Source organism: Coturnix japonica, chromosome 8 (assembly GCF_054131305.1).
Source record: "Coturnix japonica strain WE chromosome 8, WE-NBRP24, whole genome shotgun sequence".
NCBI lineage: Eukaryota > Metazoa > Chordata > Aves > Galliformes > Phasianidae > Coturnix > Coturnix japonica.
The window spans coordinates 25,731,561-25,758,827 of NC_140670.1; the positions used below are offsets into that span (position 1 = coordinate 25,731,561).

Here is a 27,267-nt window from a genome sequence, read left to right on the forward strand (position 1 = left end):
GGGGAAAAAAATTTAAACCCTCAGCACCCTGGGTGCTCACTGTCCTTTTGAGAGTATGACTGTTAAGGTGTCACTGTTGGAGTTAGCAGAAGCACTTGAGAAAAACAGGCCTGAATTTCATTGCCTGAAGGTATACTTACCTTGAGTTTCTTTCTTAGGATAAGACTTCAAGAGAAAGTGGCTCTAACATCTTGGCGTGCTGCCTTCTCCTTTCTTCCCTCTCTTCCCATTCTTTAGTCAGACAGCTCAGCTCACTAAACCATTAGGAAACTATTCACATTTTTTCACCAGCTTTGCTACACTGTGGTGTGCTGTTTCAGAGCTGCACTGAGCCTGGCACAAAGGACATAGTGCATGGGAAGGAGACGTGGTGTGAGGGAAACCCTGCTCCATCTGAAAGCCACACATTCCCACCACATCACCTGTAGTTCAGTAATCACACCACAACGTCACAAACCAGCACTGCTGATGAGACAGATGGATGTAGAGGATTTGGTAGCAGCTGGGACACTCTGAAAAGATGGTTTAGAATTTGAGTTTAGAAATCTTTGGAAAGCTGGCGCTGTTAGAGAAAGAGGGAAGTTGTCCAGTCAAGTTGTCCTAATCCCACTTTAAAATCATATTGTAGCCACTTAAGTACAATCATACACTGTTTTGTTTCTCTTCTTTAGGTAGCTGTGGACTTGATTGTAGATCAGTTATTTTGTGTCTTTAAATTCATGCAGTGTGATTTTGCTATTTACTTTCCAGATGCCTTATTTTTGTGAAAGACAAAAACACCCCACAGTGGCTCCATTCTGACTACACAAAAGCAACTCCTGTCTTACTAGCAAGACTGGCAAATTAGAAGTTGAGTCCTCCTTTTCCATCAGTTTACCACTGATCTAATCCTCCTCCCCATCTTTTCAAATCCTTGAGGGAAGCAGATGAGCTTTAAGCATGCCCCGAAGGTCACTGCAGATGTATGTTTGTACATATACATTCACTAGAACCTTTGCACTTTACTAATCCATGCAGGTCATGATGAGCACACAAACCCCAGCCACCTCTCCCCTCAACAAAGATTTACTAGTCTGTGCAGAGTGAAGACACTATTGTTGAGACTGCATTGACCTCTTGAAACGTATTATAGAGTATTCACTCATCTCCTGTGAAGTATAATCGTAAATAAACTGAGGCACATCAGTGAATGAAGTACATTTCATGTCATAATACATAAATTCGTTTGCTTCAGAAATTGTGAGGCGTTGTAGCTGGATGACTCATTGAAAAAAATACAATGCAGTTTTGGAAGATAAACTGCTAAGTAAAAATCTGTGTGCTACACACATAGATGCTAAGTTGCTGAAAATACTACACATAACAAAATGCTACCTGTGTAGTAATTGCAAAGCCGTAGTTAATCACGCAACTATGCCTTCGTGTGTTTGCTGTTCTCTGAGGACTCAGTCTTATTCCTATATAATTCATCAGCATTGGAGCTTTGTGCTTTTGAAAAGAAAGTGAAATGCTGTCTGTGATGGGAATTAGTGAGTAAAGTAGCTGAATTTAAGTGGGCTAGAATGCAGGTGAGTCCTGGAAAGCCCTAAAGTGCCACAGCTAAAACCGAAAAAATTTGAAACCTACCAGAGGATTAAGAAGCATAATCCTCTAAATTTCAAGGGGAAAAACATACACGCATATTGTGATATCTGTATGATGGCATTGTGAGTCCTACACTAAAACATCGCCTGAGATTTTTTTCTCTTTCTGCTACAACTTGACCAGCTTGCTTGGACTTGTCAACTGAAGTCATGAAAGCTCTTATGCTTGTGTCTTTTTCATTTCTGTGGCTAATCCTTCTGAAATCTTAGGGCCTACTTGTTTTTGTAGCAAAAATATGGGAAGAAGGTGTAAGCATTTATGAGACCACCAACAAAAGTTTTGTACCGCTGGAAGGGAAAGTTCTGAGGTTGGTCAGATGCTGGTTGTCAAGAGACTGTGGTATCTTCACTCTTGGAAATATCTGTCCTGCTGGTCAACCCACTGTAGTTTAGCCTGCTCTGAGCTGGATTAGATAACCTCCAGAGGAGCCAGCTGCACTGTGGCTATGTGATCAGCATGTACCTGGGAACTAGAAGGAGATTAGCATTTTATGTTCTAAAAATCGCTCCATTGTTACACATGGCAAAATAATGTGACGAGGATGCTGCAGCATCCGTTTTAGTGTTTCTCCCCTTTGAAAGTCACTGTTTGATATACAGCTGTTAGAAAGCAGTATTTTCTTAAGAAGCCAACGGAGGCTCTCAGATGCATTTCTTGGGCTTTTTAGATCTCTCGTTTCTTAATGCACTCAAATGCTAAGCACCATTCCAAATTCATGTCAATATATCTATTGACATCTTTCTTGCTGTTTTCCTCTTCTTCTATTCTCTGTGGTATCAGTCATGCCAACAGCTCCTGAGATCTTTGGTTATGATCTAGCAAAGCCCTTAAGCACATGCTTAACTTTAAGAATGCAAACAGTCTTTGTGAATTCAGCAGGACATTTCCTTTAACTGCTTTGCTGGGTGTAAGCCAAAGTGCTCAATGCCCTATATACAGATCGAAATATAATAATTCACACGCAGTTAGTTAGAAAAATCACTGCAGAGTGTAAAATAAATTGGAACAGATATTTCCCAGCCCTTTCACAGAATTTGGCCATGAAACTCTACCAGCTCTGAATGCAGTTTATAAATTAACATAATTTTATTCATCAGTGTATGCCATGGAAAGTATCTGCTTTATACCCTGTTACTTTCACAAGCACGTTTTCTCTCTCTCATCTACACAAACACACACACCCACGTACTTTGGAGATTTAGGCCTACTTGACTCTGTGCTGCAGTGTCTTATGGACTCTATTCCTTATCAAACATTGTACCTTGCAGCTTCTCCTTAAGTTCAAAAAATCCATACTAACTGCTAAGTAAAAGTAATGCAAAGATCTCAAAAAACATTACAGGGAGAGTTGTATAGAAGTTCAATAGCAGTCTGCAGGTAAGTGCAAACAATGAAGAGATGCAAACATGAGACCAACCTAGCTAGGTCAGACCAAAGGTCTGTGTTCTTGCTCTAACAGGTGCCCAGATAAGGGAACATGAACAGGGTAAATATATTATGGCATCAATATATCCCAAGTTTACTTCTTCCTATTGCTTCCATCTATCTGTGGCTCAAGTCTTCCCAAGCTAGAAGTAGCACAGTAATGTTTAATACTACTTAACATATACATTTTAAAATAATTTCATTATTATATCTCACCTCTTTTTTCATGTATGTAAAGCTCCAGTATTTGCAGTATCCCGTGGCAAGAAGTTTCACAGCTTGATCCAGTCTGTGAAGGGATACCATCAAGCACTTGCAGTTTGCCTTGAACAGTCAATTACTTTCTGTCCCTCATGCATGAATCAGCAGCAGCAAAAGAAACAGTCATTCTTTACTCACCTTCCCTGCAACATTCATGATTTCACATTCCCTAATACCCCTCCTCTGCCAACACTTCTTGAGTGAAATATATTCCTCCATTCAGTTGTTTCCCTGTAACATTCTCTGTTCAAAGGAAAAGCCAGTGTGCTGTAGGAGGCAAGCTGTCTGCTTCAACAAAGTGCATTTAGGGGAGTTTGAACACTCAGGCTAATGAGATGTGGAGTGAGGTTTTGTCAAGTTGTGATTGCTTAAAGTTTTGCATCATGGTGGTGCACAGCATCTTGTGCATCTAAAGGAGTCTGTACGCTGCTGGTTGTGAATTGTAAAACAATGCCGTATGTGAATGGTGAAAGCAAACCATCTTTTTATCGCCGAAGTGAGAGAGCCATTAGGTGGATAAAAATTTCTCAAAGTTGTTTTTGTGAAGACTTCTGATAGTTTTAGGAGCTGGAGATATTGTCTTTCTTTTTGTATCATATGAAGTATAGCAGTAGAAGACTGAATGGCGGCCACAAAGCCAGTTTTTTCCTCTGCGTGTTTACTTCAAACTTCTGTTGTGGGTTTTTGTGTGATTTACGTGTGTATGTGTGTTAGTTTATTGTATATTACCTTTAGGTTTAGGGAGAAGAACTGGCCAACAAACAGTAGGACTATTAAAAATTGGATAATGTGTTCTGACAAGCAACTGAAAACAACAAAATAAGCAAACAAAATTGCCAGATTTTTTATGTCACAGTAAAATTCCTCTTAGCAGATTACAGTACATGTTCAAGACTGAGAGATTGCCTCCAGTTCTGATAGCTGATATTCACAGACACTTCCAGATGGGTCTTCTCCCCCGACAAGGATGGTTATTGTTAACCTGTTTTGCATTTTTCATTAGCTATGCTTATAGCTTAATTTGTTCCAACAATATTGGTTCAAGTCTCCAAATCCTAAATCTTGTATCTCTGCTATAATTATTTCAGACCATGACATATGTCTCATGACAAGAACTGAGGCTAATGAATGGCTTTTATTTGCTAGTGTGTTATTTTATGGACTTCAGTTAAATACTAAACTGTAATGAAATCTTGGCTTCTTGAGAGCAGCAACAAAACTTGCACTGATGTTAAGGAGTTTGGGAATCTACTGATGTCTTCTGTCCTTCCAAGTGTCGCATATTTGTCTGTGCTGATGTCTACAATCATACCTGAGGCAAAAACACATTAATTCAGCCTGAGATAGAAACACAAGGGTTCAATGTGAAAAGTTGGTTGCTGCTCTGTGAGAATTGGTAACTTTTGCATTATGTCTCCTAATGCAAGTTGTTCTTTTTTTCCTGGCTGCTTTTGAGTGTTTCTGGTATGTCCCGGCAGAATGAGCACTGGCTGTGCATCCAAATATGCCAGGTACAGTGCATCTGCAAGCTGTACTGGGATATTAATGAATGCTGGCAGTGGGAAACTGGCAAAGGAACAGTCCTTTAAAAAAAAAAAAAGCCTTTTCTTTAAAATAGTTCTTTTGTGCCCCGTGGCTGAGGGACAGAGTTTAGTACACATCCAATGAGTTGAAGTCTGACTTTTCATTGCTGTGGCTGAGAATTTGTGTCCTGGCTCTCAAAAGCATTAGTCTAAATCTGGCACAATGGTCTGAAAGTGAAAGCTCTCTAGAGTATGGGCTTAGAGGTACACCTGGTATCTGCTCTCCCTTTTTCCACAGCCAGGAATCCTGCTTTATACGCTTGGCTGATCAAGAGTCTCTGGGATGTGGCTCTACTGTCCCACATGAATAACAAAACCCTATCAGTTTTTTTCCTAGAGTTTTCTTTAATGTCCTTTATTAAAACACTAACTGTGTTGATCCCTTCTTCTAGCTGTAAGTGGACCTCCTTTGTACAATGTATAAATACAAATACACTCCTCTTGCATAAAGGTGGTGTACTACAAATGTGTGTTGGGCAGAAGGGATGATCACCTCAAAGGTAACAGAACAAGACTTCAGTTCAGGCTAGACTTGGTGTGATTAACTATAATTAGGTCTTGAAGATTGGACAATAGTGTATTTGAAGTATGTGGGTGGCTTCAATCCATTTCCTAGTGGGCAAGTGTCCACATGACAAAAGCACCATGAGAACTGGCAGTAAAGTGGCTCACTGGCAGCTTACCGGGAGAAACTGGTGGAAAGGAATCCAAGACAGGGATGCTCTTATGTTTCTAGGAAAACATTTCCAGGACAGGCTTGTGACAAACTGGGGAGGAAGTTAATTGTTCTGCTGCTTGGACTCTCCTGTTAAGGCCCTAACGTGGCACCATTCCCATTCCCTAGCAAGGTACCATGTTTGATAGCTGTGTTTACACGCTTATGTATATAGCTGAGATCTAAGGTGTGCTGTATTGTCATTGTTTGCTGAATGGTCTTCTGAAATCTTCTGCTATTATCTCACTGCTGAACAGGGAGAAAAATGGCCACATTTTAATCACAAAGTCCTAATTTCATAGAGGTGTCTCTTTCTTCAAAAATACGGTCTATGTAATCCTTTAGTCATGAGAAATAGAGCCAACAATTGATTTGTATTCTGCAGTGTACCCTCTGGCTAAAACCAAGTTATAAGTACCAAAAAGTTGAGACAGGGCTTGTGAAAGGGCAGTTATGTGAGTGGCACCAGAAGGAAAATGTTAATAAAGGGCAGTCCATTGAACTGAGGTTAAATAGTTTCATACTTCTCAGCCAACCCAGAAATGTCCCTGAATTCTCATTAAAAAGTGTTCTTCATAATCTATTGTTTTACCTCATTAAGGAAGGGGATCTTGAGGATCAAGACATATCAGTTCATTGAGAAGAAATAAAGGTAACAAGGATGTAGTTTAAGAAGATCCTTTATATTTTTCGTTTTCCTTGTGCAGTCGTCTTGCCTTTTTGTTCATTTATCTGGGCTTTATTTTATTTTTAATATTTTTTCTAGTGAATGAACTTAGAGAAGTTGGGAGGTTTGAGTTGTGATTTGATGTTCGTTAGATGTCACCAGATTTGGCCAATCTAGAGGTAACTTGCAGGAGTTTATACTAAGTCCACAGTACAAAGCTTGATTTTAGCCATTGCAGGTTTCATTTTGGATCTGTGCTTTGAGGATTTCTTGGTGCTAGTTTTAAACTGTGCTATTCAAAACTATCCGAGCTTTGGAATGCTTTGAGGATGCTAAGGCCTAAGCTCTAATTTAGGTATATAGAAAATCTCAGGGAAGTTTATTTTGTATTATTTTACCAAGGGAAAAGACTAATATAAATGATGTGAATAATAGGGTGAGTCTAACATAAGGAAGTCCATGTGTTCAGCAGAAGCATTGCAATGGAGAGTGTAACACACTTGAGTGGAGACTCCCATTCATTTGAGAGCAGCATATAATTTGATCATAAAGCCATAAGCCAATAATTCCTTTAAATTTAAAATTAGGGTAAAAAGAGTATTTTAGTAAGTGCATGAGATCACTGTCCATTTAGTTACAGCTGGTACATTTGGAAGTCAGAACCACATGCAATTTTGGACTTTTCTTTATAGAAAAAGATTAACCTTTTGGTGAGAACAAGTGCTAGATTTCAAACCAATCTGTCTGTATTGACTGAGCAGTGGTTTTTTGGTTTTTTTTTTTTTTCTGGTACAGAGATATTTAATGCTTAGAAAACTCAGATCTGAAAACCTCTTCGTTGGCTGAAATGTTCAAAGATTTAACAAATTCAGCAAGTGGGAAAATTAATCTTTGAATAGAAGAAACAATCTGACAAAATAAGCCATAAAAGTAGGCACTGGGTGTCGGAAGGAAGTTCTTCATGCAGCAGTTGCTTAATGTATACTCAAAATGCATCCACTTTTGTTCGAAGATCCAACAAAACATATGAAATTGGGTTACACCAATTCTCTTGATCTATGAATCTTCCACTGTGTCAAAGATAATACACCAAACAAACTTACATGTAAATGGTGTGATAAAATGATATACTGTATACATTATCATCCATTAATATAGTTGTGGCTAATGCATTTCACCTGTCATATGCTTTGTTTTATATTATCCCCACCTTACGGAAGAATACAACAAAAACTGCAAGGTTCTGAGCCATGAAGGCTACCCACCGGAAAGCTAAAGGTCAGGGACATGATTCCTGTCATGGTTTTTCCTATGTCTGCCTTTGAAAAAGGAAGCAGTATTGTCTGGTTGTAAAGAAATGTGGGCTCTGCTTTGGGCATCACTATTGTCCTATTAACAAGTCACAGAATCATAGAATATCCTGAGTGGATAGGGACCTAAATGGGTTGAGTCCAAACACATCTTGAAGTCCGGCAGTTTGGCGACATGACCACAACCCTAGGGAGCCTGTTCCAGGGCCCAAGCACCCTATGCATAAAGAACCTTCTCCTAACACCCAAACTGATCCTCTCCTGATACAGTTCCATGCCATTCCCTCAGGCCCTGTTGCTGTCCCAAAGAGAACAGATCAGTGCTGCTCATCACTTCCCTCATGAGGAAACTGTAGGCTTCGAAGAAGTCTTCCCTCAGTGTCTTCTTCTCAGAGCTCAACAAAGCAAGCAACTTCAGCTGCTTCTCATATATCTTGCCCTCTAGACTCCTGACCATGTTTTTTGCTGCTGTTCTTCTGTTCATTACCTGTCCTGTGTCTTATTTGTAAATAAGTTGAGCTGCATGTGGTTTTACTTAGTATAAGGGGCCTCTGCACCTGGCAGAAGTCTCTAGGCTCTACAGTATAGCACTGTAAGTCAAAAATAGTGATTCATAATAGGATGAGAGACTCTGAGATCACTCTGACCTTGAATTCTCTGCCTGTCTTTTAAGAGGAAGAGGGTGAAATTGGACTGAAACAGCCCCCTCATTTTACGTTGAGCCACCGATGACCCAGGCTGCATTTGAACCACAGCCCTAGAGGCAAAAGGCTTTGCATCTCATTGCCAATTCACAGCAAGAGCATAACTTGAGCCCACACACTAATGCTAAGCAAGGGCTGAGTGTTTCTAATCCTTATTCACGTATCTATACCTATTAAAATTGTGAGTGTGAAGATTGGCAGGGCTTGTTCCTTTCTTGTAAAGACTGGCCTTTTCAAAACATATTCTTAAATCAAATGAAAAATTGAATTATCTGCCAAAAGGAGACATAAAGACAAATGCAAGAACAGTGTGTGGCTTTCTTTATCAGACATATTGTGCTGAATGGCACTGTTTGGCTTAAACAGTTAATGTGTAAGAAATATTATATTTTTAGAAGGCTGAGAAGAAAGTTTAGACATAATGATCTTAAAGACTCATTACTTCAGGTGCAGCACTTTGGTCTCCATTCTTATTATGAGAAAAGCCACCTCTACGCAGGCTGCCTGGATGGCATCCCTCCCCCTGGAATGCTTGCCCTTCTCACTGGCTGCATAATGTGCAGAGGGCAGGATTAACTGACTCACTAACCAGTATTCCTGGCCCACATGGCTCCAGGATGCTGTAAAATCTATTCGAATGAGATCTTTGAGATTCTGACTTCAGTGACCCTGTGACAGGACAAGATAGAAGGCTGATGTTTTTAAAATGCCAGATAGTGACTCCCAGCAGCTAACGAATTTCTCCATCCCAAAAATAATTCATTAGGATGCATTATATAGTTCTTTTTTTCTTCATGTAATTTACGGATGTTAGTCCCAAAAACCTTAAATAATCCTCATGAAAGACCACCCCTCCTGATGCCCACATCCTCACATTCCAGGCATTCAGGTGGAAGACCAGCTGGAGAGGCAGAAGGGACTTCTTTAGAAGGAAAAGCTCTGTGATTTTTTCAGCCAGCACTGTTATCCAGGAGGGAGCAAGAGATGGAAGTTGCTTGTTCGATGCCCTTGTGGGCTCATGGCTTCTGAGTTATAACTGCAATTGGTCGTGATGTCATTTTTAACCATATTCTGTAATCATGCAGAATAAGTCCCTCAATTACTGTCTTAACACACTGTTTTTTCTATGATGATAAATCTGGAAGTTGGCCAGTCTGAAATGTGAAATGCCAGGGTTTATTCTCCCAGTATCTCCGTATCCCTAATTCTAATCTTCTTTCCCTTCACAAAATATTCCATTTTTCAACTGCCTTTATTTTCCCTGCAGAATCTCCTATCGCTACAAAAATACTTTATATGAGTGCAAAGTGTTTAAGTTCAGAATATATCAATAGTTTATAAATGTTATTTTTTCACATAAATAGTGTATTTTTCATATGTAATGCAGTCATGACTAAGAGATGGAATGTTCAGGTAAAATAAGAAATAATGGCCCATAATGTCAGGAACAGAAAGCAAATTGTCCGAAGATCAATATAAAATTGTCTACGTTGTGCAAAGCACGTGGAGTCTGTCATCCTTCGATATTCATTACCTTTTCTTCATCTATTGTTGAAATTATTTGATATTAAAAGATTGTGTAGAAAGTAAGGCAGCCTTCCATTGCCTTGTGCCTATCACATACATTGAAAATAGACGTTCTTTCATTATAAAAAGATGTAAAGATGCAATGTTCACTGAAAATATGAGGCTGAGTTGTAAAGGAATTCCTGAGATAATCCAATTCAAGTCACCTCATCAAAAAAATATCCAATCTGAGAACAAACAGGTCCAGGAAAAGTCTTAAGTATCTTCATTCATCTTGAACGCAAACACCTTTTTTCCTTTTCAGCTTCAGTACCTGTCTGATGTTAGGCTCCAAATCCTGATATAAAACTACTCCAAAGTCAGGTAGAGAGGAGCCAATTGGGTGTTTTACTTGTCATGAATCTCTCATAAGCTCTTGGGTTGCTGTGAGTCTGAATGGGCCTCTCAGTGCAGCTGATGTTCTGTTTTTAGTGAATACATATTTTCATTTGAAGCCACTTGCAAAAATTATTCTGTGCTTAAAACCAGAATTCCTGGATCATATTAACAAACAATATGAATAGAGAAGCTGGGCCTTCAAGTGTAACTTTATTCTAGAGGAACATTCATGCATCACACACATGCAGTCACTCTCCCCACCCTCTTTTTAATTTTTACTTTCTTTTATTTGCTGGCTCTTTAAAAGGAATTACATAGCATAGCACAATTGGCCATCAGACCTAAAGAAAAAAAAGTATCCCAACTCTTTACTCAGATCTTGGAAATGTGGCAGACAGAAATTATTAAATCCTTAACATTTCAATCCAGAGTTGTATAATTCACATCCAGATCAGCTACCAAGTCACGGGGGGTGACTTAATGCATTCCCCAAAGTCCATTATGTTATCCATATCCAGGAAGATATCTGTGCCAGAGCTTTCTTGAATCAAAGCGATGTCCACCATTCTTCAACTGTGAGCCTGCTGAGAGTTTTTTTTTCCAGTTCCTGGCAAATAGATATCTGGCTCTGGTTCATGCCAGATTGATGCACTTTGCGACTGATCCCTTAATAATATTCAAGTCTCCTAGCCCCAGAACACAAACGCTCAGCAACTGCATGGATATCCACCTCCAATATTTTTTGCTGATACAAAAATAATCCTATTTTCTCCCTCCCCAAAAATGCACTAATTCTCTCACACTAGCCCCCGCAATAATGTGTATACATATATATTTTTTTTGCTTTCATATAGGGTTAGCAAAAGTCATTTATTTTCAGTTTTATCAATTGTACAGAGATGCTATGAATTGAAAGACAGTGGGGGGAGGGACAGTGTGTATGAGTTTTACACTTGGGGCTACATTACATCTATGCAATATTTTCTGACGCGTGTATTCATATTAAGACGCTCTACATGACTTCAGTGTTTCCTACAACATGCGCTGCTATTACTCGTAGGTCAAATCTGTGTACAAAGCCATTTTCCAACTCTGATTAAAGGGTATAATCAATAAAAAGGTTAACAACCATCTATTGCAAATAAGACATTTTTCAGAAATGAAGAGCTAAAATGAACAGCTCAGTTTGGCTTGATTTCTTATGTTTTTATTGCTAGAGCCCTATGAGACTAAACTGGTAGAACTGTTTTATAACGTTGTGCTGTTGTATAATGCTCTTTAGTTACAATATCATGATATATTAATACATACCTACACTTCAGTCTTCAGCAGTTCCTTTCATCTGAACAGATGAGTTCTAAGCAATTTTTTCCAGTCTTTTTTGATTTGTGGACCCCTACAAATTTCCTATGAAAAGTATGGCCCCCTCTAGAATTTCCATATGCAGAGGTTGCTACATAGCATCTGTGAAACATTTTTTTTTCTTAAATTTTTACTGGTATGGGTAGCCAATGAGCTGCAGGAATCTCTGGGTCACAGTCTGAGAACATTTTCAGAGACCTTCTAAGTTAATTAAACTGCAAGCCCATTCCTCATTAGACCAGCAGTACCTTCACTTTACGAAGGAGTGAGCTTAGGGACAGAGAGGTTCGTTGTCTTCCCAGGAGCACTCCCATAGTCAGAAACTTCTCCTAGAACACTGTACTTCCAGATGCACTTGTTGGCCTTCTCTGTTCCTTAGCAGCAATGTACCTGTCAGCGTGAACTGTGGGCAGAGATCTCAGTGATCTGATGGCACTCTTGCAAACAAAGCTGCCGAGTGTGTGCCTGTAGGGTGGATTCATGAGGAATCTTCTGTGGTATTTTTAGTAGTAGAGACTTTTTAAACTGTAATCAGGCTTTTTTCCCTGTTCTTTGGATGGTGTAAAAATCACTGCATTAAAGATGTTGCAGGCTTATTTACTTTTTCTTTTTTTTTTTTTTTTTCATTGTGTGGTGCTTATTTGTGATATATGAAAAAGAGTCAAAAATTTTAGTCAAAGCTATTTCTTCCCTGCTTGTTTGCACTGCTAGCATAGGTCTTATCTTTCACAGCAGACTACACTGCCATTGGAAAGCTGAAGAAGAAGAAAAAAATGAAAACAAAAACAACAGGACAGCCCATTAAGTGAAGATCAGAAGTTGAACAAATTGGGAAGCTACTTCTCATGAAACTGTTAAAATCATCTGGTTTTGCTTATTTGCTCTTAAACTACATCCTTGTGAAATGTGTGGTTGTGATTAAATCGTTGTTAAAGTTTCAACCCTCGTGCCTTTCCACTACAATGTGTGAGAGTTCCCCATGCACATTCTGAGATAAGTGTGAACTATTTTTGTTAGAATAGTTTGTGCATTCAGAGCAACTTGTTCCAGTGTAGATAAGGCAAGTGGTGCTTTCTGATATACCAGCTAGTCTTGCTGAAGTGTGTGTTACAACATGCTCAGTATCGCTTCCATGTCTACAGTGGCAATGTGGACTAAATTGGGAGGATCTAGTCAAACTTTCTTGAAGAAAAATATTTAATAACCTTTAAGTCAAAACACTACAGACTTCTAAAGTGTCCAGCACAGAGATTCTCAAACCATGCTTAGCAGACCTCTCCATGGGAGAATGATTGGGCTAATGGGGTTTGTTTCCATTTCTGAGTAATGCTGCTGAAATTAGTAAAAGAAACTAAGAGTAAAGCAAAAGCTAAAGGAAGTCAACAAAATACACATCTTTTTTTTTTTCTAGTAGAATTCCCCTACGTATTCAGTGGCTGTAATTGCAGTGGAGATATGATGCGATCCAAGCTGGAAGAAGAAAAGGATTTGATATTGAATGGGGAAAGAGGTTCATGGCATAATCCCTGTGTGGTGATGGTGTCAGTGATACTGAGCAAGCATGGCAAGCTGTGGGACTCAAGTGGTCTGTTCTGAGTACGCCTTCTCTGACTGGGCTTTCTGCTGCCTGGCACCCATGCTGCTCCCTCCTTGAGGACTTGCCCTCAATGGAGTGCTTATTTGTACATTTCTTCTAGTCATTATGTTGGAGGACATAAATATTGTTGACCTCTCAATCTCCTATCATATTCAACTGAAGCCGATCTATGCTTACAAGTGTTAAAGTGTGATGAGATGAACTAGCTTTCTCAAGGAAGCCAAGATAAAAGATGGGAGACAGCCAACCAAACTAGGGGAATTTAAACTTCACATATCTCTCTGATGACAAGCGAGTACAATAAATCTTTTAGAAAGAAAAACAAAACAACAGTGCACTGTGTTGTTAAGCATTTTGCAGATATTATTAAGAGCTCTGGTGGAAGTTATACTAGAATATTGTATATTTTCTTGAATTAATGGATGTGCCAGTTCCAGGGACTGGGCCTCCAGAGTTACAGTGTTGGCACTTTTTGTTAAAACCACAATCCATAGATGTGTGTATCAGTGTCACTGTGCTTTCTTTATTAACAGAAAGAAAAATAAATAAATAAATAGGGAATGTCTATCCTTCATGGTATCTACGGTCAAGATTTCAACTAGGGAACACAAGCAGGCACATACAGTCAACTGGCTTAATGCACCAGAGGACAAATTTAGGGCAAACAAATAAAGACACTGTTCTCAGATAATATATATTTCCTTCTACAAAGTAACTTCATCAAAAGCAGGGTTCATCTCTTAGGGACCTAAAAATTTGTTGTGTAGTCTATGCCAGTCCTTTAGGCACTCTTCAGTCAATGTGGTTGAGTCATCTCTCAGCGGACATGGTTTAGCTAGCTGGGATGAGTCACTGTCTGGAGACATTTGGGGCTCTTTTTTTGCTATGCGGGAGCCTCAGATGGCCAGCTGGGATCCAGGTGAGACAAAATATCTTCTTACATGTTACTGTTAAAGGTGATCTTCATATTAGTCTGTTGTCACTGCCTCATCCTGCAGTTCACAAATGGTAAAAAAAACCCTCCTCCTGGTGCCAGGGAGATGAACCTGGAGATATGTAGACCTGCTCAGACATAGGCAAGAGAACTGCAGGAAAAGGAGAGGAGGCTACTGAGCAAGATGATAATAGATGATACTCTGTTAGAATATTTGATTGGTGTCAGAGGAAGATGCATTTGAAGTAGAAATGTGGTGCCTTTTTTTGTTTGTTTGTTTGTTTGTTTCCCTGATCGGATAAAAAATAAACCACTGGTACAAAACTTGCCTACAGTGAAAGGGGATTTCTGACTTGAAGCCTTTGAAAGCAGGCCAGATGTCTTTCTAAATGAAATGTTGTAGCTCAGCTAGAAATGACAAGCTAGAGGCAGGAACCACTTGTTGAAATTCAATGACCTCCGTAATACAGGACCACAGAACTGAAGATCCTTACAGTGTTGTACAAATCCTACTTTAATTTATTTGTATTAAAGTAACACTTAGATCCAAATAACATCTGCTTGCTGGAGAAAAAAAAAGGGGGGGGGGGGGTGAAGGGGAGTGAAAATTAAAAAAAGAAAAGAAAAGAAAGAAGAAAAGAAAGAAGAAAAGAAAAAAGAAAAGAAAAGAAAAGAAAAGAAAAGAAAAGAAAAGAAAAGAAAAGAAAAGAAAAGAAAAGAAAAGAAAAGAAAAGAAGAGAAGAGAAGAAAAGAAAAGAAAAGAAAAGAGAAAAGAAAAAACAACACGAGTGAAAATTTTTGTGTTAAAACTAATGTTGCTATTTTCTGTTAAACACTGTACATGCAGTTAGTAAAAACAGATAGTCCCTGCCTAAAGAGCTTATTATCTGCATTTTCAAATATAAATGTCCAGCTTTGTGCTCAAAAAGAACCTCATGGATTTTCTTAAAAGATTCATATGCGCAGGACCTGATTGGTGCAGTGAGATTTTAGGGCATGTCATGTAGCTGAGGCTATGAAGTCAGGTTTCTATGGAAGTTCCCTGCATGTTCTGAGCTGGCTATAGATAGTCATTGACAACAGCACTTATTTGTCCAGACAGGAGCATCTTAAGGTCTGACTCTGTAGGCTCTTGGCTATTCTCCCAAAGGGAGCTGTGAGAATTCATCACTTTTCTAGTCTGAAAGCAGGAGGAAGGAAGGAATTTCATACTCTTTTAGGCCTGTACATCACTGCCTTACAAACTTTCCTGTAATTGTCCAGTATTGCAGCAGTTAGTGCTTCAGTTATAAATCATGTAGCTCCTCTAGTGCCACAGAAAAGTATGCAAAATAGGCTGCATGTTCTATTTTAGCTATGCTTTTGGCTTCTGCCTGGACACAGGCTGATTTTGGCCAAACAAACAGAATGAGCTGGAGGGCACATGCGTGTTGCTAGCAAAGTGCACAGCTCTCCTGGGCCCCTCTGGACATGGACTTCTTGAGTCCAGGACACCAAAATTGAGAGACCAGTGTTACTGTGTGATCTCTGCTCTCTTTTGCAGACCTCTTTAGCAAAATGACTGACCATTCTGCCTCAGTTCCCTGCCCTGAAGAGGGCTAAACAAAGGAGGCTGGCAAAGCAGGGAGAGAAGATGGTGCCTGGGGCAGGAAGTGGAGTTGCCAGCTCTGCCACAATGCCTTGAATGCAATATTATGTCTTCCCACAGATATGGGAGATGTCCTGTGAGTGTTGTAGCCTGAAGAGCTACAGTGGTTCTCTGTGCCACCACGTTGTAAAATGGGTGAACAGAGTATTGTCTATGTGATAGAACTGTCTCTCAGCTAAAAAAGCAGAGAATTTTATGTGTAGTGCAGGAGTCACTCTTCTCCTTTGTTCTTTTCTAATGCCACAGAAAAGATGCTCCATTTAAGTTTTACATCTACCAAATGCCTTGAAATCCAAACGTGGTGCATTTGCTGTAAGTCAGTTGCTAACAACAATCTTACATTTGCCCTTGGGTTTGGAATTCCAGCCTCCTTTCTGGGCAGGGCTAAACAGAGCTCTGTAGGATTAGGGTCTTGGAAAGGAGCTGAACTCCTGAAGGCTGACATAGCAGAAGAGAGCAGCTCCCTGGCTTCACTCTTGCAGATGCATATTTTTTGAAGGAAAAAGCGAGTTAAAAAAACCAACCAAACAAACAAAAAGCTGTACAGAGACAGAGCAGAAATACCATGAGATCCATTGCCTCTTCTCCCTGTCTATTAGATGAAAAATGTTTGGAATTACTTTCTCCCCCCTGCACACACCTCTCTGTAGAACTTGTGGGTCCATCTCTTCTGCTTCATTTTTCTGGGGATCCTGAGTCAAGGACAGGGAGCTCAGACATCAGCTCTACTGTAGCTAGTTGCAATATTCAGGCTGCAATAGGTTTCCCAGAAAGTACCCTGTTCCCTGTGCCTGCCAAGTGTGCCTCTCTAGAGGCACTATCTAAAGACACCAGCAACAGACACAGCTTCTGATGCAACAAATCCTGGGAGCACTCCTGACACGCAGGGAGAGCACTTGATGTTCCTGCAATCCTGATTGTTTTGGATAGCTCATTGTCACCTAATTGTACTGCAGGAAGGCCTGTCCATTCCCTCTTGTCTGCTTATTTATGCCCTCAGGCTACGTAAAGACTGCATGTGCCTGAAACAACAGCCAACCACAAAGTCTCCAATGCCACTCTTTTGGTATGCACTAGCTCTGATTCCTTGTCGCAAGAAAAACCTCCGTCTGTTGATAAATTGCAGTGTATTTTACAGAGAAAGGAAAATGAAGAGTCTGCCCTGCTCCTTCAGCAGGACCCTGTCTGTCTCACCGCTGGGCTGACTTGAATCCTTTGCCAAATGACAAGCAGAAAAGGGAAGGCCAAGGCTTCAGGAGATGGAAGCAAAGCAAAGGAAAGGCCAAAACAGTCTTTAAAGAAGAACTGTGAATCAGAAAGTGATTTCTTAGGAAATAGTAAAGCATAGTAAAATTATCTACAAGAAATGGCTTGGTCTGGCTATTAAGGGACATTTAAGGAGATTTTAAGAAGGATTTTCCTAAGAACTCTTGTTTTGTTTTGTTTTGTTTTCTTTTTTCTTTTTCTTTTTTGTACTCTAATAGATAAATTATGAATTAATATGTTTGTTAGCTTTCTGTAGCAGGAGCTTGTTTGCACACGTAGTGGCATACTGCTGGCTCTGTGTAAAATCTTAGCATCAACTGCTTCACTGGGGAAAAGAAACCACACATTCCTATACTTCTGTACAAGGTGGCAATCTGCCTCCATGCCTTCTGCTGCTCCCAGGAGGAGTGAACTTCTCATAGAAGTGTGGTTGCAGGCCTGGCTGAGGTCTGAGATGGGTTCTTAACTCTGGGCTTGCAGGAAACACCGCGCTCTTCCATTTCCTGTCCTAAATTAGAACTTTCCATCGTAGGGAAAATGGCATTATCTTGGTCAGCCTTCATACACCCTCACTGAGTGCATTATGATTGTGGATGTAGGCTGCAAGGAAGTGTTCAGGACAGAAAAAAACATGGGGCAAGAAACAGTGGTGCCACTGAAGAAGGTGAGTCTTAACTGGAGGAGAGAAACTGAGGCATGGGGTAGTGAATTGATTTGCCTGTCACCTGTGAATCTGTCAGCTGAGACCTGGCTGCAATTGGAGCTCTGTAGTGGGAAAACGGGCTCTTTAGGAGAGATAGAAATGGAAGAAAATCAGTGTCTGTAAATCAGTGAAGTCTTTAACCAATCAGAACTCCAGATCACAGCCTGTGGTGCTATGGAGAGACTTTCAACTCCCTGAATTCAACTGGTAGGGCAAAACAGTGGGATGCAGCAGGTCCAGAAGATGTCTGGAGGGTGTTGAGGAAATGGTGTCTGGGCAAGGGTGGTGGGTTGGGGTATGACAGTCCACTCAAAGTTCTCTGCACAAGCAAAGAAGAATTGGACAGCGATAGGACAAATAGTGACAATACTGATGGTAGTGAGTACAAAATGATTGAACTTGTGATTCTAAGTAGAGCACAACTATTCGGGAGATCGGACTTTGGCATCCAAATTAGAACATTACAGTCTGAAGAGGTGTACAACTTGACAAGTAAAAAGTCTGTTTGGATGATGAAGCTCAATGGGTAGAGGTTCATGAGTGGAATTCCCAGATGTCAGTGGTTGTTAGAGCACTACAGGAGCCTATCCTGGGACCTGTCCTCTTTGACATTTGTATCAATAACCTGTAGAAGGTTTCATCACATTTGCAGATGACACCAAATCAGACAGATCAGCTGATATGCTCTAAAGCAAGGTTGCCATCTGAAAGGACCTGGACAGGCTAGAGGAATGAGATAATATGAACCTTATGAAACAAGAACAAATTCAAAGTCAGAATTCCTAATTGTCTCATCTCTGTCCTTGGAGGTTTTTTAAACCTGACTGTCCAAACCCTAAATGAGCAGATCTGAATTCAGTGCTAATACTTCACTGAGCAGGAGGCTGGACTAGAAATGTCTTCACATCTCTTCCAACATGAGTGGTTCTCTGATTGTAGAATATGACCAGACAATCCTACGTTGTTAAACTTGATGGTTTTAAGAAGTTACTACCTCTGTGCTGACTATTACCATCCATCAGCCAGAACCCTTACAGCTGGAATGCAGCTGGCGCATGTTCATGTTCTTAGACCATTGCAAAACTAATCCCTTTTACCTCATATTGCAACAGACTACAAATGCATACACAGCTAATTACTGCGTGTCAGCTGAAAGGGCAGTCAATTCTGGCTGAGGGCATGCTCATGGCTTAAATCTTGCTGGGTTCATTGCTTACTGCCATCTGCTCTCAGCCATGGCTCACCTACAAGACCACCCTCATAGAAGCTACATTAGTGCAAGCACAAATTATTATTATCATCTGTACTGCCCTGCCATCCTCAGGCTCTGTTTAGGAACCTATATCCCAGCATAACCACCCAGCAAAAAGAGGGTTCTTGCTCCAAAGCACTGACTGTCTGGGTCACTGCCAAAGGCAAGAAGTAGAGAGGCATAGGGAACAAGCCAATGGTCTGCAGTCCTAGGCAGTGATCTTTATACTCAGGCTCCTTAAGAGCCACTATGTATTTCTTAGACAGTAAAGCGTATCACATCTGGCTAGCACTTGATGTTTGTGAGCTTATACCTATGTACAAATGCACTCTAGTCCTTTCCTGTGAAAGAAAAGTATTTTGTAAATGTAATGGACTACTGTTTTGGTTGGCTTGGAATACAGAGACATATAAATATAAATGTTATTTGTTTAAAAGTGTCTATTTATAAATGAACATGGCTAAACTTGTTTTTGTTTGTTTCTGTTTGGAGTATTAGATCCAGGCTGAGGCAGTGACCAACTGTATATGTGCATACATATCTCTGTTGCACAAATAAATCAAACTAAAGCAGCCTACTTCTTGTAGATTGGCATTAGGATAAGTATATCTTAAGAAAGTTCTTATTCAGACTTGGCTTCAGGCAATAAAACGTCATGGATGTATAACTCTAGTGAGTGAAATTTCTAGGGAGCAAATTAGGCTAAAAACATCTTCTAGAGACAGCTAGAAAGGAATCAGACACCACCCGAAAATAAGGCAAGTTATGCAGTAAATGTTTCACTTATTGGATTTCTTCCATTACTATTAGGGTTAAAAGACATGTTGTCAATAAAAAAATGGTATATTTATGGAGGGTTCTGTATTTTAGAAGCCTATTTCTTCTTTCACTCCTATGGTGCTTGATATCACCTCATGATAAAGTGTGAATAATCCCTGCATGAATGCATATACCTACCTATTAACCATTTTGTTATTAGATGGAATTCTCTCTAACAAAAGCGAGATGTACAGCTTTGTTTTAGGTGCCAAAAGGGAAGCGTGTCCCTTCTGTGCCATAGCCACAACTTGGGAAACAGAGCGAGTATTTAAAGACATCAGGCTGTGTTACGAGGTTGAAAATAAACAATGTGCAAGGGTTTTTTGTACCTAACTTCCAATATTTCTCTCCCCAAGTGTGGGTAGAAAGCCCACACCTATTGCTCAACTATTGCACCACGACCTGGTCGGTACATGCAAAATCTAAAGCCACAAAGAAATTTAGCAGTAGCACCACAATCTGGTTGTTTGTTGACGTTTTTCCATTTTACAGTTGTCTTGAATTTTAACACGAGCTTGTTTTGGTTGAAGCAAATGAACACAGACAGGAGGTGTAATTTCTGTGTTTTTTATGCCATCATCTTCCCTGCTCTAGAAAAATATTCCCCTCATTTCTAACTCTGGAAGAGCTAGCACTGGAAAGGGACTGGGCAGATGTGTTTGCTTTGTGCTGTTGGAACCATTTCAATATTGAAATCTTTTTGACATTCAGAGCAGATTTAATGATCCAAGATTATTTGTAAACATACAGACTCCTTTGAGCTGTAGACTCAAATCCCAGCCTGGTCAACCAAAGTGCTTTTATCTTTCCAAAATAAATAACTTGAATTTTACACATTGCAACCTACACTGGGACCTTTCAGGGAAGACCACGAGAATGGATGATTCACCCCTGATATGTAAACATTAGCTGGGGGATCTAGCTGGCAGTTAGCAGGCCATATTTCTCCAATACAGACTTGGGCCTCTGGTGTGATATTAAAGATTCCACAGTGTTTCTCATAAAACAATACATTTCCTTGGCTGCCCCTCATCAACCTCTTCCCTTTCCAGTTCACTGCAATATGAACTGGCAGGCAAACCTCACTCACGTGCTTCTTCACTGTTGCTGTTCATGGGACTCTGCAAGATTCTTAGGACTAAAATGTTGTGCCCAGGTGTAAAATAGTGACTGCACTGTTAGTAACCAAGACCCATTGTTCAGCATGTGGTACAGTGTATCAAATTGGGAGAGTTACAGAAGCCTGGAGAGAAGCACTTCTACTTCTTCACCTGTACCACAGGTCAGCAAACAAAATGCCATAGTCTCGTGAAGACTGAACTTGGAGCACCTGGCTTTGTCTCTCCAGCTGCTTGTTAAAATCAGGTATCTAAGCAAAAAAATTGTGATTCATGCTGTGGATTAGCCTGGTGCTCTTCTGAATATTTTATTTCTTTCACTGGTAAAAGATACACTGTTTGGTTTTGTTTGTTTGTTTGTTTGTTTTAAATCTAAGGTATGACCTGAGAGTCCACGTCTCAACAGGTGCTGTTGACCCCTTGAGAGCTTTCAAGGAGCCAGCTCTCTCCCCATTGTGATCAGAAACTCTTACATACATGAAAATGGTACAAAGAAGAAGCAGAAGCTATCCTAAGTGACTTGTGTGACCTTAATTAAATCATGTTGCCTTAGTAATTGTTGACAATACTTAGACATCAAAACCAAGCTGTAGTTTGAAAGCAGTAACCTTTATCTTTGCAATCAGAAGGACTCAGTGTTGCTATAAAGGCTGCAAAGTGCTTTCCCAGATAGTCCTGAGGCTCCTCTGAGCCCATTGTGATGGCAAATCTCAGTTGTGTTAAGATCCCAGTTGTGGGAACACACAGAGCTGAGACACTACCACCAGATGCCAGAGCTAGGGGCACCTCGTGGCTTGGGGCAAATGACACTTAGCCCACTCCTACTCATTGTACTAACTGACCCAACATTTGCTCATGTGAGGAACATCATTTGTGTTTCAGGGGAGCAAAACCCTTGGAAATAGCCTGGTGGTACTGCTGGAAGCACTGAATGAGGCCCTTGCAATGGCTTTGGGCAAGGCCTGGACCTGTTTTGGTCACCAACTTTTGATGGTGCCCAATAAATAGTCAGCCACCACACTGAGAATGAGTTGCACTTGCTTAAAAACAACAAGAACAAAACAAACATACCTACAGCAGATCATAGACAGATCTTTGAGAAACAGAACAAAACCAGGTAACTGTTTTTGTCCATTTGGATCAAATTGTAATGCATGGCCCTGCAAAATAAATAAGAGTGTCACATTTGCACTTCTAATCTCATATTGTTCTGGCATGTAAAGGTATTTTAAAAATCAAAAAGCAAACAGAAACAAGGAAGGTTTGTTACGGTACCACTCTGCAAACCAAAGACAGTGAGTGCATCACTGGGGCATAGGGAAGTGCACGTGCCCGCAGGGAGTTATTGAGCCAAATCTCGGAAAGTAGAATCAAGTTAGTGGAAAAACTGGTGGAAAAGGAAAATGTTCAATCCATTTGTACATTGATTTAACAGTGAAGTATCTCATTCTTCACATTTTTTACTTGGTGTCTTGAAATAATCCTTTTTCTGTCTCCATATTCCCACTTAGACATTGTTCACAGGCTTATTTATTTATGAAGTCTGAAGGTTAGTCCCTACCTGCTGAGACTAATTAGCCCTGTTCTTTGTGTCCTATGCAATCCTGTCTGATTAAATGTACACATTTGTTTTACTTCTTTTCATGCTTCCTTTCACTCTACTTCTGCTTTACTGATTAATATTAAAGTTGTAAGTTGCAGTGATTTTTTTTTATTTCTATTTTGTCTGTATCTTTCCCTTTAGTATGCAAATTTCTATGTGAACTTTTTAATGCCTGAGAATTCACGTTAGCCTTGTCGATCTCCGTATTATTATTTTTATTATTCTTTTTAGAGATGACAGTTTAGCCGAAACCCCCAAACTCTCTAAATATTGCATGACAAATTGGCTTTGTTTTGGAAACCCTCTGCGCTCAATGGCCCTCAGTGTGAGCAGCAGGTTAGATTTCTCTAGGAATGTTTGGATTATTTAGCACAGCTCCCTTTCCAACACCATTTCCACGAGGCGATTTACTAATTCCCATTGAAATACCCGTTTCTTCACCCCCCCCTTCTCCCCCCCTTTTTTGCCCACGTTAAAGTTTCCAATTGACTCTGCCATTGTTACAATTTGTCGCTGTATAACACCAATTTGTTGCCCGTCCCCTCGGCTCGCAGCTCTCGGGCAGCAGATGCCGCACGGCGCCGCACGACGCTCCCCTCCGCGGTGCGGGGCTGAGCGCGGAGGCACCACTTCGCCTTCGCTTTTCCCCACCGCGCTCTGTTGACGCCGCCGCAGCAACTTTTCGCTTCTGAAGTCTGCGAGTCCTTGATTCTCCGTCCTGCCATGCTAATTAACTTCTTAGCAGTCACATTCCTTTTCCTCCTCCTCTTTTTTTTTTTTTTTTTTTTTTTTTTAACTTCACATCAAGAACCAAAAAAAAAAAAAAAAAAAAAAAAAGAAAAAAGAAAAAACAACAAAAACCCACATCGAACAACACAGCGCGCCTCGCTCTGCGATAATTCGGAAACATCTGATGTTCAGGGGAGCGATCCCACACGTTTTAATCCTGAGCGGTACCGCCGTGCTAAGAGCGAGTGTTGCTGACCAAAGGGCTCTGACCACGTTATTATGGGGTTTGTCACGCACGGAGTTTCTTACCCCCAACGAGGGTTACGCAGCCACCCCCCCACCCCCCAACGCGATGCTGATCCCGGGGCCGCCCACCCTCCGGAGGACCCGCACCCCACGGGGCGATGCGCCCATAGAGCCGACCGCGGTCCTCAGCATCGGGCACGGAAAAGTTCGCTCTCGCTCAGCACGCAGCCGGGGGCACTTCTGTCTCTTCGCCCCCACCTCCAGAGCCCGGCGTAATTTTTATTATTTTTTTTTAATTTAATGTATTTTCTTTCTTTCCCCGCCCCTCGCCCCTCGCCCTCCCGCTCCGTGCCCCAAAGGATCATTGTTAGCTCTGCCTCCCCCACCCTCCTCCTCCCCCTCCCGGCCCCAGAGCTGTTTATTTATGCAGACGTCACCGGGAGCCCCCGCCTCCTCCTGCATCTCATTAAGTGCCTGGTGTGCTGCTCGCTCCCTGTCAATAATCCCGGATCCCAGACTTCTCCGTTCCTCCGGATTTCGATCCCCCTTTTTCGAGCTGTCAATCAGCGCCGCCTTTGAACTGAAAAGCTCTCAGTCCAACTTCAACTCACTCAAACCCGAGCGGCACAGGCTCCCAATATCGGCGGCGCTGCCCCCCCGTTACAGCTGACTTCTTTGGTTTGTTTGGTGCATTATTTCTCCCCCCCCTACGACCCCTTCCCCCCCCCCCCCCTCCCCCCGGCTCTATATTTTTGATTATTATTAATTTTTTGCGAGTGCGGGTGCGCGCCGTGAGCAGCTCCGGGAAGAAAGAAAGAGGAAAATCCAGAAGAAGGGAAGGAAGAAGCCTAAAGTCACTGGTGCAAAGGAGCAAAGGAGAGACATTTCCCTCCCCTCCTCCTCCTCCCTCTTTTCCCCTCCCCAGGAGGAAAGAGAAGGGGGGAAAAAAAGAGAAACTTTCACCTTGGACTCTTCTTTTTTTGGTGCAAACTTTCCCCCCCCCCCCCCCCTCCCCTCCCCTGTTCTTTTTCCTTTCCCCCCCCCCTCCCCGTTCCCCTCCTTTTTTTTTTTTTTTTTCTCCTTTTTTTTCCCCTTCCCCTTTTTGCAAAATTGCTGCTGGTGGGGTGAGCCAGGAGGAAAATGCCGCAGCTGAACGGCGGTGGAGGGGACGACCTGGGCGCCAACGATGAACTGATCTCTTTCAAAGACGAAGGGGAGCAAGAGGAGAAGATCTCCGAGAACTCCTCGGCCGAGAGGGATTTAGCTGATGTCAAATCGTCTCTCGTCAATGAATCAGAAACGAATCAAAACAGCTCCTCGGACTCGGAGGTACGGGGAACCCCGCGGGGCCGTGCGGGCGGCGGGCGTGGGCCGCAGCGGGGCCGGGGCCGCCGGGTCCCGCTCCCTCCGGCGCCCAACTTTCTTCCGCGGCACCAACTTGTAACGATGCCTTCTGTTTTGTTCTGTTTTCTCCTGTTTTGTCCTTTCCCCCTTCCCCCATCCCTCCTTCCTTCCACCTTCACCCCACACCTTTCCACCCCCACCCCCCCCACACACCATCACCACGCCACCAAAACACCCCCTTCTCCGCTCTCCCCACGCCGACCCCGGCCCTCTCCCAGGCGGAGCGGCGGCCCCCGCCTCGCTCCGAAACTTTCAGAGATAAATCCCGGGAAAGTTTGGAGGAAGGTGAGTACGGCCCGGCCCGGCCCGTAGCCCCTCCGTCCGCTCCCTAATGCGGGACACTCGGCTAAAAAAAGTTTTTCCTTTCCCCCCCCCGGTCCCTTCTCACCCTCCCCTCTGTTGCCCCCTTCCTTCCCCCTCTCCTCTCGTGTCTCCCCCGCCATGTTAGCTGCGAAGAGGCAAGATGGAGGGTTGTTTAAGGGCCCACCATACCCGGGTTATCCCTTTATAATGATCCCCGACCTCAGCAGCCCGTATCTGCCCAACGGATCGCTCTCTCCGACGGCGAGGACGGTGAGTGCCTTTTTTTTGTGCCTTTTCTTTCCTCATCCCCCCCCCAAGCCCCCCCCAGCGCCGCGCTCCCCGCTGCCCCCGCTCGGCCCCGGCCCCGCCGCCCCCTCCCCCGCGCCGCAAACTTTGCGAACTCGGCGGGCGGCGGCGGGAGGGGGTTTGTTTACACTTCGCCATGTTGCTTCTCTCCCTCGCTCCTTTCCTGTTTTTGTTTTAATCTTATTTTCTTTCTTTTATTATTTCTTTTTTTTACTATTTTTGTTTCTTTCCTTTTCGATTTGTTTTTACTTTCAGTTTTGCGGGCAGCTTGTTGGAGCGCTGCGATGTTGGGTTAAGAGGAGGGAGGAGGGGGAAAAACAAGAGGGGGGGAAAAAAAAGCAATAAAAAGAAAAGCGGCCTTAAAAGTAAAGTAGGAACGAAGCAAGAAAAAAAACAAAACAAAACCAAAACAGAATCGGGAAGTTTTATTTTTTTTCCCCTTAACAATTCCTATGTTTGTTTTCATGCCCCTCTCCCCTCTCTACGCGGGGAGCGGCCGCTCCCGCTGCCCCGCCGGCCCCTGCCCTCCTCCGCTCCGCCGGCCCGGCTCCGGCTCCCCCTCCCCTTTCACTCCCCCTTAACCCTCTCCTGCCCTCGGCCGGCCCCGTGCACCGCTGCCCCTCCCGGTCCCGCCGCCCTCCTCCCGCCTCGGGGCCCGCACCGCGGCGCGGAGCCGCTCCGGGAGCTGAGAGCGCTGCGGATCCGGCCCTGCGCCGCACCGCACCGCACCTGGGCCCGGGCGGGAGGGGAGGGCCGGAGCCGGAGGCAGGAATCGCCTCTTTGCGAACTGTAATAGCAAAATCGAAGCGAGTCGAGCGAAATTCCTGTTGCAAGCGTGCTGGCACTAAGCGTTGTGCTGAAAGCGTCTTCTTCTTGTTGGGATTTCTTTCTTTCTTTCTTTGGTTTTGTTTTTTTTTTTTTTCTTCCCCAAATTGTTATGTATTTAATCCCGAGGGCAGGGTGCGCCCGTCCCTGTGTGTGAGCGGCGCCGGGCCGAGCTCCGCTCCTGGAGTCCCGCGGAACTCCGGGGGCTGCAGCGGGGCCCGGGCTCAGCGCTGCGCTCCGCCTGCCCGGGGCAGCGCTCCGTTCCCATCCCTTTCCCGTTCAGTCCCTTCTTGGCGGTGGTGGCTTAAATCATAGCTAAAGCAGTGACATCCAGTAGGGTATAAAATGCTGCCTGTCGATGGGCTTACAGTGTGGTTTTGTTCCTTCTGGGTGCTTCTCAGTCCTCACCATCCCCATGTGTTTATACGCTTTTTTTTTTTTAACTTGTGGTAACACGAGATAGCAATTTACAATAATAGATTCACTGTTCCAGAGATGTTGTAGCCACGCTAATGACTGAGGTCTTGGGCAACTTCAGCGTATCAGATCTACAAGTGTTTTACAGCATTAAAATATTAACATCGGGTCAGCCGCGTTTCCATCCTGTGGAACGTCAGCGGGGCGGCACTGCGGGGCTGTGCTGTGCTGTGCTGTGCGGTGGTGGAGGGGTGATGCGGTTGGCAGTGCGATGGCCGGGAGGGGAGGTCAGGGCTGGGCGAGCGTTTCTTCCTTTGAATATGGTCACTCCTATGTGTATGGGTGATGGGGGTGAACCTCAAACCCTTATAGCGCAGGGATCCGGGCCATCAAACAATCTTTGATACAAATGACTTTGGAACAAGTCACTTGGTTACAAAGTAGCAGCACTGCGTTCCTTTTTTGTTCCCTTCTGCCTGAAAGGCAGTCCCCGCTTCCAAGCACAGGCTATAGGAAGAACA

At 42.6% G+C, this 27,267-nt stretch overlaps 1 protein-coding gene across 34 annotated transcripts in view; it reads left to right on the forward strand.

Annotated features, from left to right (window-relative positions):
• Window positions 1-24,551: 24,551 nt before the first annotated feature.
• TCF7L2 (transcription factor 7 like 2) overlaps window positions 24,552-27,267 on the forward strand; it is a 171,197-nt gene continuing 168,481 nt past the window's right edge. For all 34 annotated transcript variants that reach the window (XM_085554734.1, XM_015867305.2, XM_015867294.2 and 31 more), the window contains exons 1-3: window positions 24,552-24,820; window positions 25,114-25,180; window positions 25,344-25,468. In XM_085554734.1, coding sequence (XP_085410860.1) covers window positions 24,632-24,820; window positions 25,114-25,180; window positions 25,344-25,468 — 381 coding nt within the window. In that variant the 5' untranslated portion in view covers window positions 24,552-24,631. The remainder of the gene's footprint in view (window positions 24,821-25,113; window positions 25,181-25,343; window positions 25,469-27,267) is intronic.